Raw genomic sequence first — 13,831 nt, 5'->3', positions numbered from 1 at the left:
TTTTTAAAAACGAAATTAAGAATCATCGATCTGATTACAAACCCGATATTTTATATAAAAATTTTGTTTTTTAAAAACAATTAAAATAAAAGATCAAGGCTAACAATTTTTAAATATTCAATATTAATTATAATAAGCAACCGAGGTTACCAACCCCAGCAATTAATATTATTGAAAAAATAATGGCAGCCGTTTTTTAATTTAAAAAAAAAGAATTAGCGATAGGGTTGGTAAGTTGTAACTTTCAGGCTGTCACACTGTTTATAATAGCAACGTATTAGGGATGACAACGAAGAGTGAACGAGTTTGTCGTTCTCATTTCTTTTCCATTTTTTTTGGGTTCGTAAGATCTTCAAACTCGAATTTGCGGAGATAAAATCACCATCCCCACTCTCATCTATATTTCAAAAATATTAATATGGCTAGATGAGAACAAATTCGAGATTGATTTATAAAAGTAAAAGAATAAATCATAATATTTAAGTGGTTGAATCTTGAAATTTAATCATTAACGTTCGTATATTATTATTTTAGAAAAAGATGACACATTTTTTTTCCTTGAAAAAAATAAAGAAAGTAAGATGATGCAATATTTAAAATATAAATAAAAATACGATCGAATTTTAAAATGATAAAAATTTGTGTGAGACGGTCTCACATGTCGTATTTGTGAGACAGATCCTTTATTTGGGTCATCCATGAAAAGTATTAATTTTTATGCTAAGAGTATTACTTTTTATTGTGAATATGAGTAGGATTGACCTGTCTCATAGATTAAGATCCATGAGACGGTCTCACATGAAACTCACTCTTTTAAAATATAGATAAAAATATGATTAGCTATTAAAATGAAAGATTATGGATATTAATATAATTTTGTCATGGGTTTCACTAAATTAAGCAGCAATCGGTTATTAAAATCAGGGATGTCAATTCGAGAAGGTTGAGTCATATATAACAATAATATTATTAAAAAATTATTCAACACGAATGCGAGCCAACTCGAAAACTTTCAACCAGAAATCGATCAACCCGATTTTGAATTTTTTAAAGAAAAATAAATAAAATTAAAAAATATAATATTTTAATTTAAAAAATAATAACAAAATCTCCTTCGTGTATATAATTTAAATTTGAAAGTCTTATTGTAAAAAAATAAAGTATATTTACCAAATCAAATAAACAATTATTTAAAAAATAAAAAAATGTTCAAAATAAATAAATTATAAAAATTTATGATATAAATATACAATAATTTTTTTCCAGATATACAAAATATAAAAAATGTAGATAATATTTATTAATTATATATTTTTAAAAAAATTAAAATTTTCAGATCATCCAAGTTCCAACCCAACCCAATCATTATTTTTCGGTAAGTTACCGGGTCTAACCCGAATCCGAAATCCTCAAATCCAAACCTGATTTTTTTCGGGTTGGATCGTATCGGGTTGATGGGTTGTGTCTGAATCTGAAAATCGTAATTAAATAGTAATAAATATAATTATTATTATTATTATATATAGTGGACACAACCGTACAATCACGTTTTGCGGAAGCAAATGGTAGAATTGCAGGGCAAATCCTAGAGGGTTTAGGGTTTAACGGTAAATAATTTTTATTAGAAGCAATGGATCACTAAAAATTTTAAAATATAAATAAAAATATGATTGAAATTTAAAATATAAAAAAATAAGATTAGATATTAAAATGAAAGATTATGAATATTAATATAATTTAATTACGGGTTTCACTAAATTAAGCAGCAATCGGTTATTAAAATTTAAAATTATAGATTCGTAATTAAATATTAATAAATATTATTATTATTATTATTATTATTTTTTGAAAGGATTATTATTATTATTACTATATATAATGGGCACAACCGTTCACGTTTTGCGGAAGCAAATGATAGAATTGCAGGGCAAATCCCAGAGGGTTTAGGGTTTAACGGTAAATAAAAATTTCCTCCACTCTTTCATTGCATCTTCCCATGGCGACTCACCGTGAAGAAGATGAAATAATTGACACTGGAATCAGCCCAATGCATCATCACATGGAGCCTGAATTCATGGAGGAAGAGGAGGAGGAAGAAGACGATCAGAATTGGGATGATTGGGAAGCTGAAGACGAAGCCGTGGGGGATACTTTCGCGTCAGAACACCAGTTGTGCTGCCTTTTTTGTGACTATTGCCACAGTTCATGCAGCTCGATTTTCGAGCACTGTGCGTCAGTTCACCGCTTTGACTTCGTCGAGATTAAGAGAGCACTGAGCTTGGATTTCTATCAATGCTTCAAGCTCATCAATTACGTCAGGTCGCAGGTACAGTCACATAACTTGGTTTTTGCTGCTGTTCGTGTTGTATTTTCGCAGAGCAAATCTCTTTGTTCAATCAAACAAAGCTTTGTTGTAGTTCCCAATTTTCATACTGTGACGGAGCTTGTTGATTTGAGTTGGTTCCTAATGTCATCCCTTTATCGTTTGAGCAATGTTTGATCAGAATTTTCTGTTAATAATGAGTCTATGTTTCGTTTTAAATGCCCAAAATTTTTATAAACAATAATTTTCTAGCACTACCCACTGGATTCTCCGGTAAGAAATGCATAATGAGCTATGTCATCAGAGTGATTAAATTGTATGAGGTATTCACTCATATATTTAGCTAACTTGAAAGTTTCTACGTTGATCTGATGCCATTTTACATTGCCTTCCGAGGGCTGTACTTTTTTTTTGGGTATTTAAAAATCAACATTATTTTTTTCCCAGGGAGAGATCCGAGCTATTGTGTGAGTGCATGATGCGAGAAATGAATTGCGATGTTATTTCCTAGTTAAAGTGATTGTCGATCAGGCAATAAATCCTATTATCTAAAAGAGCACACTCAAGGGCATCAATTGAATTTTAGATATGTTTATAACGAACATTTGAGTTTCAAGTTAAGCTATTTGATATGCACTTTTGTGTCATACCCCTCAGAACAAGAAAATGTTTTAAATCCTGTGTTATTTTTCTCCTCTCTCTTGTTAGGTTTCAGAAAACAAATGTTGGAATTGTGGGATGGCATGTCGGTCTAAGGAAGAACTGCAAAATCACTTACACAACAGCACCAACTTTGAGCGTAATGTTTTACCTTGGAATGATGATAGATATCTCAACCCATTTCTTCAAGACGATGCATTATTGTATAGTTTTGGTGAAGAGGACGAAGATGAGGATGGGGATACTATGCCCATTGACAAAGAGGAGCTGGAATCTTATTTATCTCAAATGGAGAACATTAGCATCCATGACATTGGTGTTTCTGATAAATATGCATCAACCTTCATGATTCCTCTTGAGAATGGGGAAAAGGAGGTTGTATGTATGCTTGACAAGGAGGAAAGGGTAATACTAAATGGTGATAGCAATGAAACTGGTGGAATCTCACCATATAGAAGTTGGAAAAATGAAATCTGTGCTGCTTCTTCTTCCAAAATCGCTGCAAACGAGATTAAGAATATAAACAAGAATTATTTTGGTGCATATAGTTCATATGGTATCCACCGTGAGATGATCAGCGATAAGGTAAAGAACACGGGTTTTTAAAAGTAAGTCATGCTTATTTATACCATCAACACAAAAAAACATTTTCTCAATCCTGATTACCGTGATGGAGATATGACGGAAGTTATAAATTTCCAGGCAAGAACTGATACTTACAGACAAGCTATTTTGGAAAATCCTTCTTTGCTAAGAAATGCGGTTGTTATGGACGTCGGTTGTGGAACTGGGATTCTAAGGTGAGAAAAAAAACTTAATTTTATTTCTCATTTAAACTTTTTCTCTTGTTTTTGTTCCATAATTTGAATGTATATTGAGCAACAGATGCAAGTACACAGTCTTGATCTAGAGTGATTCACAAACCACACGAATCTGCAGAAGCCAGAAGATTTTTTATTTTTTGGCCATGCCTTCTTCGCAGTGATTGATAACATGGGAGAATGTTATGGTAGTTCTCAAACAGAGACATTATCTTCCGCAATGCAATGCTTGTTCGCTTTCCACTAACAATCACTTTAAACTTGTATTAAAAACTGTTCCATGAATATGATGGAAAAATAACAGGCTCAGGTTTAATTGATTTAATTTGTTTACTCATGGTATGATACATTTAACAATACCAATCACTTTTGCATCATATGCCATCTGGTATTTCCTTGAAGTAGTTGCATCTTACGTTCTGGGTTATTATTGTCCCAAGATTGTCCTGAGTTTTTCTTTTTCTCTAGTCTTTTCGCAGCCCAAGCAGGAGCTTCAAAAGTTATCGCTGTTGAAGCTAGTGAGAAGATGGCTGCAGTGGCTACTCAGGTTAAATCTGGCCACATCAATTATATTTTTACTCTCAAGATTATTTTGCTTTATTCAGATATTATTTTAGTTTGTCTTTATTGATGATTTTACTTTTACTGAAGCAGGTGGCAAAAGATAATGGATTTCTGCTGACCAGAAGCAAAATCATCAAAAATGGGGTCATTGAAGTGGTTTCAGGCATGGTCGAAGAGCTTTACAATGCTGACCATATCCAACCTCATAGCGTAGACGTGTTACTGAGTGAATGGATGGGCTATTGTCTGTTGTACGAGTCAATGCTGAGCTCTGTTCTATTTGCACGGGATCAATGGTTAAAGCCTGGAGGTGCCCTTCTTCCGGACACAGCTACCATGGTAGGTTCTCTCATTCTGCTGTCTCTTTCTTACTGTTTCTTCATTCTTGCCTTCATTATAATGGTAAATTGTTGACCTCAACTCGTTGTCTAGTTTGTTGCTGGTTTTGGAAGAGGAGGGACCAGTCTTCCGTTCTGGGAGAATGTGTATGGTTTCAATATGTCTTGCATTGGGCAAGAGATCGTTGAAGATGCTTCCCGGTTTCCTATAATTGACATAATTGACAGCAGCAACATCATCACGACTACTGAAGTTCTGCAGGTTTGTGTTCTTTATCAACTCCAGAAAGACTAGGACTGAAATTTACCACTTACTTGTGATGTTATGAGTAATGTAATGAAAATGAAAATGTTCCGCAACCTAATAAGACGGGCTAAATCGAGTTGAAACTAGGGCCATTTGGAGGACAAGAAATATGTTTGGAAATGAGTAACTGCCCCTTATTGGTATCTACCACCATATGTTTATGATATCTATATATATTGAATTCTATCTTAACAAACTGCTGACTCAATCCATGTTCCGAAATTTCGAAGTGATGCTAAGAAGATTATACGGAGGTTCAACTTTGAAGTTCCTTCATTATTACGCTTGAATTTATTGCTATAACTTTACTAGGTTACCATTGTTGTAAGAGTTCAACAATAAAGGCTTTTCCATTTCCTTTGGGAAATACGAGGTCCGATTTGTGCCTAAAATTGTTGCAAGGACTTCAAATATCCGCGAAACCAAGTCAACGATTTTTGGCTCTTGAATGTAACTATCATATGGTTTGTTGTTGCTTTTGTTGGCCTTATTCTGGTCGTCCTCATGACCAATTTAGAGTTTAAATTAATGGCATCTCTGAAAAATGCTGTAATATATGTACTGGATGCATGGCAAGATTTACTTTGTTTTTGTTTGATTTTTCTCTTCATCGTATTCCAATTGTACCTTAACATGAGTAAGTGTTATATGCTGTTTTTTTTAATACATTGTGCATGCTTTTTGAGTGCTTTGATGAGTTATATACCTTGTGTGACTCTATTATTTCAGACCTTTGACCTGGTGACAATGCAAACCAAGGATATGGATTTTACGGCAGAAGTTGAACTCGATACTAAGTTGGTTGCTCCCGCTCCCTCAATCAATACTGAATGTTCTAAGCTAGAAATTACTTGGTGTTATGGAGTTGTTTTGTGGTTTGAAACCGGATTTACGAAGAGGTTTTGTAGAGAAAAACCAACTGTTTTGTCCACATCTCCTTGTGATCCAAGCACACATTGGTCACAGACTATCCTAACTTTTCGTGAGCCAATTGCTATGGGGTCGAGTATGTGTAGTGATAAATTGTCGGCAGTTGGAACAAACGAGTGTCCTGCTGCGAGAATACGATCTCGCATCAGCGTTGTACGTGCTACTCAACATCGAGCCATTGACATTTCCATGGAGCTCACTGGGATTGGGCACAATGGTAGAAGACGTAGTTGGCCAGCTCAAATGTTCAATCTCAAATAATCAGTTCATTTTGGGTGATTTCTTGCTTCACTTTTCTATGGTAAAATGGTCTTAATTATCAACACTGAAGACTTGGAAGAGGACACCTATTATTTTGGCGGGGGCTTTGTTTCTCTCTTGAGATTTTGAGAGACGGAATTGTGTTGCTGTCGAGGGATGTAGCTGAAAAATATTGGCTAATGAACGTATGAAACCCAAAGTGTTCAAGTGCCGATTTGATGTATTTTTACAGGAAATCTTCTTTTTCCTTTTATAATGAATGTGGTGAATTTCTGGGGAGTTTAGAGTGACGACATTAGAAGCATATTTCAAACTTTCTTCATCCTCTTTTTTTATATAAAAGAAATTATAAATAATTTGCGTGGTAAAGAAAAAGAGAACGAACTTCAAATACAGGGTGCAAATATTTCCTTGAGGAAAAATTGCAGAAAGTAAAGCCAATCTGAGGAAAGTGCTTTCAAGACTACTAATTTTCTGACACGCAATGGATCACCCAACACATTATGCCCTTGCATGCACTACCGTTGTGTAAATTAAGCACAAAAGAAAGGACAAGCCGGAACCGGCCAATTTTGCTTCCATTATATTTGCTAGTCTCTCCACCATCGAAGGGGTGAGATGGTTCACCCAGTCCCCCACTTGTGCTTTCCTGAACAAGTCCTTGTTCTCAAAATCAGCGATTGCACCCTTCCCCTTCTTGTTCACCTCCAGCTCTTTCATCTGCTCGAAGCTGCATAATCCAACTATTTCTCCAATCTCTCCGTTTTCCTCTTCCTGTAAGCTGAAAGGGAACCCCAAGAACCCAGCCAACTTCTTCACATTCGAGATTATATCCTCCTTCATTTCCTCGTACTTGAGGATCAAGACATTCTCGGGTTTCTCCAGGCTCTTGTTCCAGTATCCTAGCATGTGATCCCAGTACGGGACCCGATGACACCCCTGCATTACATGTCGAACGCGTCTTCGAGTGGAAGGGGGCCTAGGGACTTGGGCCTGAGTTTGCACAAGTAATGCCACACGGAGACGAAGTTGTCCGATGGACTCCGACACACGTACAAGATCTTGAATCTCGGATCGCCCACGCATCCTTGCAATGCGCTTAAATGCATGTGAGTGCCGAAGATTCGAGGCCTCGGGAGGCTTGACATGTTAGATATCTGGTCGTTTGCGAATATTTTGTACTCGAGGAACGGCACGAGCTCGTGAGGATTCGAACTTCGAAGTTAGCAAAGGGTGATAGTGATTCTTTTGGCCTTGGAACTTGCTTCTATTGACTATTGCGAAGCACAAAGCTTTCAACCAAGTGGTGCCGGATTTCGGGATCGTTGCAGTATGATATCGCCGTCATCAGCTTTGTAGTGTTTTTGGAAGGAAATTATGTCTTTGATCTCATCTGGTTGGCACCCAAAAACCTTGAAATAAGAAGAATTCTGGGGTCCTCCAGCCTCTCCCCTTTGGGAGTGAACGAAGGAATTCTTGGAATTCAGGGCTTGGTTCTTGATTTTCTTGTGCATTGGATTGGCTGTGTATTGCATGATCGGTTGTGGCCATTTTTGGTGTTCTTACACTGTTAGAAACATGGACAGAGGGACGGACAAGGAGGTTGGGGATCAATGGGCAATATGTTTCTCTAAATCGACGTTTTATTAACATATTAGACGAGAGAAACAAAATATATATATCCGAAAACATTCTGCGAAGTTGGTCACCATATAGAAAATCGTTTTCTTTTTAAATTTTATTTCTAATTCGACTCTTTTCAATTTTATTATGTTATGTTATCATAATTAAGCTTTTCTTCCTATATTTTAGCATAGACTAACCGAAGATCGAGATTTGTTCATATCATATAGAGAAAAATACTTAAAAAAATAAAGTAAACACGACTCTACTCATTATATGTAAAAGCTATCCCTGAATATCTTTTAACAAAAGGTGTGATTAATTAATTTGTTGTCCTACATCCAACCGCGCTCGTCCTCGTCCTCGTCTCAAATTTGGTGAATCTTGATTACGAATTCGGAATCTCGTCTCAAATCCGGTGAATCTTGGTGAATCTTGATGACAGATACGCTATCTCTTTTTCTAGGAAAATTTAAGAAGAAACTGCTTCATTTTTCACTTAATATTTACTAGTGGAGAAGATTGCGAAAAGATTAGACACAGGTGGATGCAGGTACAAATACTTAGCCGTAAACAGGCTGAACAAACTGGAAATCGGCCCAATTCTAATATTTCTCTATCATAATATGGGCTTTCGGAGTGAACATCATAAATGTAAAACCTACGAGTTTGTCTATCAATGATTAGAAACTAGGACTCAAACATGTCAGGCCCAGTCCGAGGCCCAATCACAGGCCCAGTCTCGAACGGGACTCAAAAAATATACTTATAATTAAGCATTGAAATTCGAAATACTCCTATTATTTGAGGGGTTCATCCATAGCTAGTCTTTTCCGATCGAGCTAAACTTATAATCGCCTCACAAGTTCAAATCTCAAAACATGAAAAATTCCGAAAAAAAAAGGAAACGAAATCACACACTTAGGAGTTCCTACAAATTGAAGTGTCCGTCGACAATGATGAATTAGACGAGGAGGTAGACAAACCTTTGCCTTTCACCTCCTGAGCCACAGAGACGACATCGTCGGCAACCACATTATGCTTGTAATCATCGAACGACCCGTCGAAAATACATTCGATATTTTCTTCGAAACCATTGTCGTCGAAAAGCCCTTGCAACCCGTATGCCTTATGGAGAGGAATCATGTCCAGGGATAGAAGTGATGAATTGATACCTATATCGAGGAAAACGTCCCATGGATGCTTGTGCTCGTGCTCGATCATGGTCGTCACGTCTTGGAACTGATCATTGGAGTTGACTGAATCTATCTTCGAAACAAGAGGTTGCATGATCACTTGGTTTCCATCTTCTTGATGATCATGATGAAGTTCTTCGACTACTCGTAATTTGAAGTCGCGGTCGCCGTCGGGGGAGCCGGTGTTTTCTTCTTTACCTGGGGAATCTTGTTGCTCTGGTGGGATTTTGTTCAACTTATCGGTGTAATTGTTTATGTCGAAGTTGGTTACCGCGTTGAGGCCTCTGAACTCTATTGCTGCCATATCATATGCAACCGCTGCTTCTTCTTGGGTGCCTGCATTAATTAAATAAATATACTATTATTCTAAAATAAAATTGTAACTTTAAAATATGAATTTTATTTTTCAGAAGATAAAATATTTCCCAAAACGTTTGTTAAAATTTAAAATAAATTAGTCGTGATAAAATGCATGGCCAGCTTATAATTCATGGATGTTAATTAATTGCAATATTATGCAATTAATGCATGTATAAAGCATGATATTGAGATATCAAAAAAATAAATAACAAGTAAAATTAAGATGACGTAATCAAACTAAATATATCGATAAATTAATAAACAATATCAAGTTTTAATAATTTTAAATCAAAACACAGGTATTTTCCACATAGTGCAATCAATACATAAAATTCCATTTCCCTTGAATTTATATATAACCATTATAATATTTAATAAAAATATCCACATATAAAAAAAAATGGAATTTTGTAGATAATTACCAAGGATGACATTTAACAAACAAACCAAACAAATAAATTCATTTTTGCTCGCTCGCACCCTCCAAAAACAACCTAATTTCTTGTGCACATAGATTCGCCTAACAAAACGAGGTCCCGTGCATAGCAGGAAAATATTGAAAGAATTCCAAAAAATTGACAGCTTCCCAAAAAATCTCATACCACATATATGATGATCGGAGACTAGCTATGGGTTGTTACTTATTAGACTATTAGTATCGCGAGCTGATCAAGATAGTCGCGCCCCTTTGAATATAAGAAATTCACCAATTTTTGGGACGGATTCTAAATTTTAAAACTAACAACGGCAGCATTTTAAATGATAATAGGTATAGGTTTTTTCATAGACTAAGTAGATATTCAAAGGTATTCGCGCCCCTTCGAATATAAGAATTCACCAATTTTTGGGGCGGATTGTAAATTGTAAAACCAACAACGGAGAAGCATTTTAAATGATCATAGGTATAGGTTTTTTCATAGAATAAGTAGATATTCAAAGGTGGAGGAAGGGAAATAGGCATGCATAGGCTTGGTTTATTTCGACTCCGATCCATGTATAATCTAAGTTCATCGATAAACTAAACGCTCACAATATCGGACAAGTTAACATACCAACCTAATTCATGTATCTTAATCAATATCTTCGTAAGCTACTAATCCACCCTAGACGCCTTCGTAGTTAGCTTTTAATTAGCAGCCGCTAGTCGCATTAAAATCTTAATCGCGAACTAGAACGAAAAATACGCATGAAATAAAGATGACACAAATGTAGTAATTATAAAGGTAAAATTAACTTACTGTAGGTTCCCAAATAAAGGTATTTGTTCCCTGAAACGTTTCCTATTCGAGCCTCCCATCTTCCATTGTGGTGGTGCCTGTCAAAAAAAAAAAAAAAAAAACTCATTCTGAACTTGGTCCATACACACATCTTTTGATTTACGCAACACAAATCGTCTAACGTATCAATTTTATGAGAATGATCTTCAACCTCATCCGGTCTATTAAAAAATATCATAATTATTATTTTTTATTGTAAATATGGATCAAGTCAATCCGTCTCACAAGAAACTAACTTTTATGCAATAAATTATAAATTCTGAATAAAATTCTCACTTTTTTATGACAAAAATAAAACTCTTTGTTTAAATCATATCAACTTTGAAAATCCACACACGTTAGAGACAAAATCTAAATAAAATTTGCAATAAATTTTTGTTTTAATTTTTTTTTAAGTGAAATCATAATAAACCAGACTAATACCAAATTTTAGTGGTACCTGGCTACACCACGATACTTTGAAATCCCTCTGGAGAACCCACTGCTCTGACGTCGTAGCGTGGCCAAAAACTCTTCCTTCGTCAATCTCCCCATCTTTTCTCTCTCTCCGGCGTATGTCTCCGGCTAAAATTTAATTTTTAGTCAGTGAAACAATAATTATCATTAATACTTTTTCCGTCTCAAATATATAAAATGATTTTTTTCTAAATTAAAAAAATCATTAAAAAATAAAGTTTACAAACACATTTACAGAACAAAAAGTTATGTTAAATGTGTAAATACTGAACTATATATTTAGAACAATCGAAAAAAAAGCAAAATATATATAATTGATATGGAAAAAATTTAAGATATTATATTATATTTAAAATACATTCACAAAATTAATTCATACCGGAAAATTTAGGGTGGTTGAATCCCCCCAATACTTAATAGCCGCTAAATCATATGTTCGAGCTGCATCCTCCTCGTTATCATAAGCTCCTGCCAAAATCATTTTTTAAATCTCATTTATTTTTTTCCTTTCAAATTAAATATATTTTTATAATATAATATATATATATATATATATATATATATATATATATATATATATATATATATATATATATATAAGAAAAAAGACAGTGAACTTACCCAGGTAGACTGCATATCCACGTGGCAATGAGATGTAATTGTTTCACCACCACCGAGAATAAAAAACACACACACATTGAGAACTTTAATTTGATTAATTAATCAGAAATAACTATAATTTATTTAATTATTATAAATGAACGGTAATAAATAAATCAAACTAAAAAACCACAGATCTCCTCGATTTTTGCCCCAAATTTTTTGTTTGCGTTATATTAATTATTAATATATTTTATAAAAAAAGAAATTTTACTTTGTCTTCCTTTCTTGTTCTGAACACTGTTCCATGTAGTCTTGTCCCAAAGGTGTGCTTCATACCTCCCCGTCCATCTATGCCTGTGCACCACCAATTCATACAATTCAATCTCGCCTTTCATAATTCTCAAATTAATTATTATTTTTAAAAACATAATAATTCAACTCAATGCATGCAAATATATATATTATTTTTCAACAAACATTTCTTAAATTGATTCCATTATTTGATTTCAAAAAAAAGAAAAAAAGAAAACTGAAATCCATGTTTCTGCATGCAGACCGAATTTCTCCATGTTTCTGCATGCAGAAACCAAAATCAAAATGTGTAATAAAAATAAATTTAGACAAAATTATTTTTATTTAATTACCTTGTAACACCTCTGTACATAGAGCTTCTTGATTTAGAAGAGCTGGTGGCGGAGCTCTGAGTTCTCTTGGCCCGCACACGCTTCGGCTTCTTGTGCTGGGGGGACCTTTTGGTAATTTCATCGACGCCGCCATTTATATTCTGGGATTCAATGCAGGAAGAAGATGAAGAAGAGGAGCAGGAATTAGAAGAAGGGTACCTGAACTTCATTTTTTTTTTAATTTTTTTTGAGGAGAAGAGACGGAGAGGGAGGGAGGGGGGGAGTGAAAATGGGACACGCAGTAGGAGGTGTTAGTGTGAGAGAAAGGCGGGTGGGGTTGGTGTTGAATTTATAAAATATATTTAAGGAGGTAATAGAAAGCAAATAATGCCCTTTTCTTTCTGGTAAACTAATTACTTTTAAGTGGTTTACCAAAAAATGTGTTGGCAATTAAGTGGGGTATAGGATGATAGGGTCGATATATGTTCATGTCTATTTAAATATATGACGAATGAGTCTCTAGCGATATAGCTGTTGATACAGATCGACTTGATCTATGTTTGAAGTTAAAAAAAATTATTTTCTGACATAAAAATTATACGTTTTTTAAAATTGAATTGGATAAGAGTATCGTCTCATATTTTAATATTCAAAATCCATTCTACTTTCATATAAAAAAATCTATGATATTTATGTTTATAAGTGAGATTTTCGTCGAGTCCTCTATGTTACATATAAAAAAAGCCATTTTTTTTTATAATTGTATGGTAATTAATTATTTAATATATTTTTTTTTCTTTTTGTAGAGTTTCATAATTTATTAATGATATAACACGTATATCGTGTAAGTCGGAAGTTTCTAAATTTTGAATGGTGTTGACTGTTGAGGGAGTAAATTCAGGATTCGAGCTTTTTTTGTTGATTCACCTAATCTCTCAACCTTATTTTTTGGTATTTTCTTAAAAATTTCAACGTCATTTTGAATCTTGGATTTATTTGTGAGAAGCATTTTCTCCGTGTTTATCTTCGTCTCATATGTCAATTTTGTTAAACTAATCTTCTACTCTACCCGACTTATGAAAAATATCATTTTTATGTCAAAAATATTATTTTCCACTCGAAGTATGGATCAGGTCGATCCGTCTCATATAAAAACTATATATTTTTGTTATAATTGAATCTTGAACTCGAGACATCGTCTTAAATCTGATATCTTAGTATTAAATGAATTAGAAGTTATCAGTGTTACTATGTTTTTTTTTTACTCAGACTAATGAATTGTATTTTATTCTATATATCCACTGATTGAAATTTATTTTTCCAGTCATTTGAAAAACGAAAAGAAAAAAATTATTTATCTCAGTACAACTCATTAATTAAATATTAATTATAACTAATATAACGTATAATCACTCAATTAAATTGAGCTTGACATGACTCATAAATGTTCTAGAACCCATTAAAGAATTAAATAATAAATGATAATAAT

The 13,831-nt window shown here is 34.0% G+C and overlaps 2 protein-coding genes and 1 pseudogene across 2 annotated transcripts; 1 reads left to right on the top strand and 2 right to left on the bottom strand.

Moving 5' to 3' along the window:
- The first annotated feature begins 1,902 nt into the window (after positions 1-1,902).
- Positions 1,903-6,483, top strand: LOC140822000 (probable protein arginine N-methyltransferase 3). Its single transcript, XM_073182705.1, has 7 exons — positions 1,903-2,326; positions 3,032-3,568; positions 3,686-3,783; positions 4,273-4,351; positions 4,459-4,707; positions 4,801-4,968; positions 5,743-6,483. The coding sequence occupies exons 1-7, from the start codon at positions 1,997-1,999 to the stop codon at positions 6,202-6,204; spliced, it is 1,923 nt and encodes a 640-aa protein (XP_073038806.1). The 5' UTR covers positions 1,903-1,996; the 3' UTR covers positions 6,205-6,483.
- Positions 6,484-6,705: 222 nt separating this feature from the next.
- LOC140822234 (cytosolic sulfotransferase 15-like) lies at positions 6,706-7,824 on the bottom strand (annotated as a pseudogene).
- A 674-nt stretch (positions 7,825-8,498) lies between these two features.
- Positions 8,499-12,572, bottom strand: LOC140822233 (uncharacterized). The gene is made up of 7 exons (XM_073182975.1): positions 12,364-12,572; positions 11,991-12,073; positions 11,738-11,770; positions 11,496-11,584; positions 11,100-11,224; positions 10,622-10,698; positions 8,499-9,359 (listed from the first exon to the last, which is right to left on the bottom strand). The coding sequence occupies exons 1-7, from the start codon at positions 12,570-12,572 to the stop codon at positions 8,749-8,751; spliced, it is 1,227 nt and encodes a 408-aa protein (XP_073039076.1). The 3' UTR covers positions 8,499-8,748.
- Positions 12,573-13,831: the final 1,259 nt, after the last annotated feature.

The sequence above is a fragment of the Primulina eburnea genome, unplaced genomic scaffold (assembly GCF_022965805.1).
Source record: "Primulina eburnea isolate SZY01 unplaced genomic scaffold, ASM2296580v1 ctg739_ERROPOS11973397, whole genome shotgun sequence".
NCBI lineage: Eukaryota > Viridiplantae > Streptophyta > Magnoliopsida > Lamiales > Gesneriaceae > Primulina > Primulina eburnea.
The sequence above is the reverse complement of the archived record's forward strand: the minus strand, read 5'-3'. Positions and strand labels throughout refer to the sequence as shown.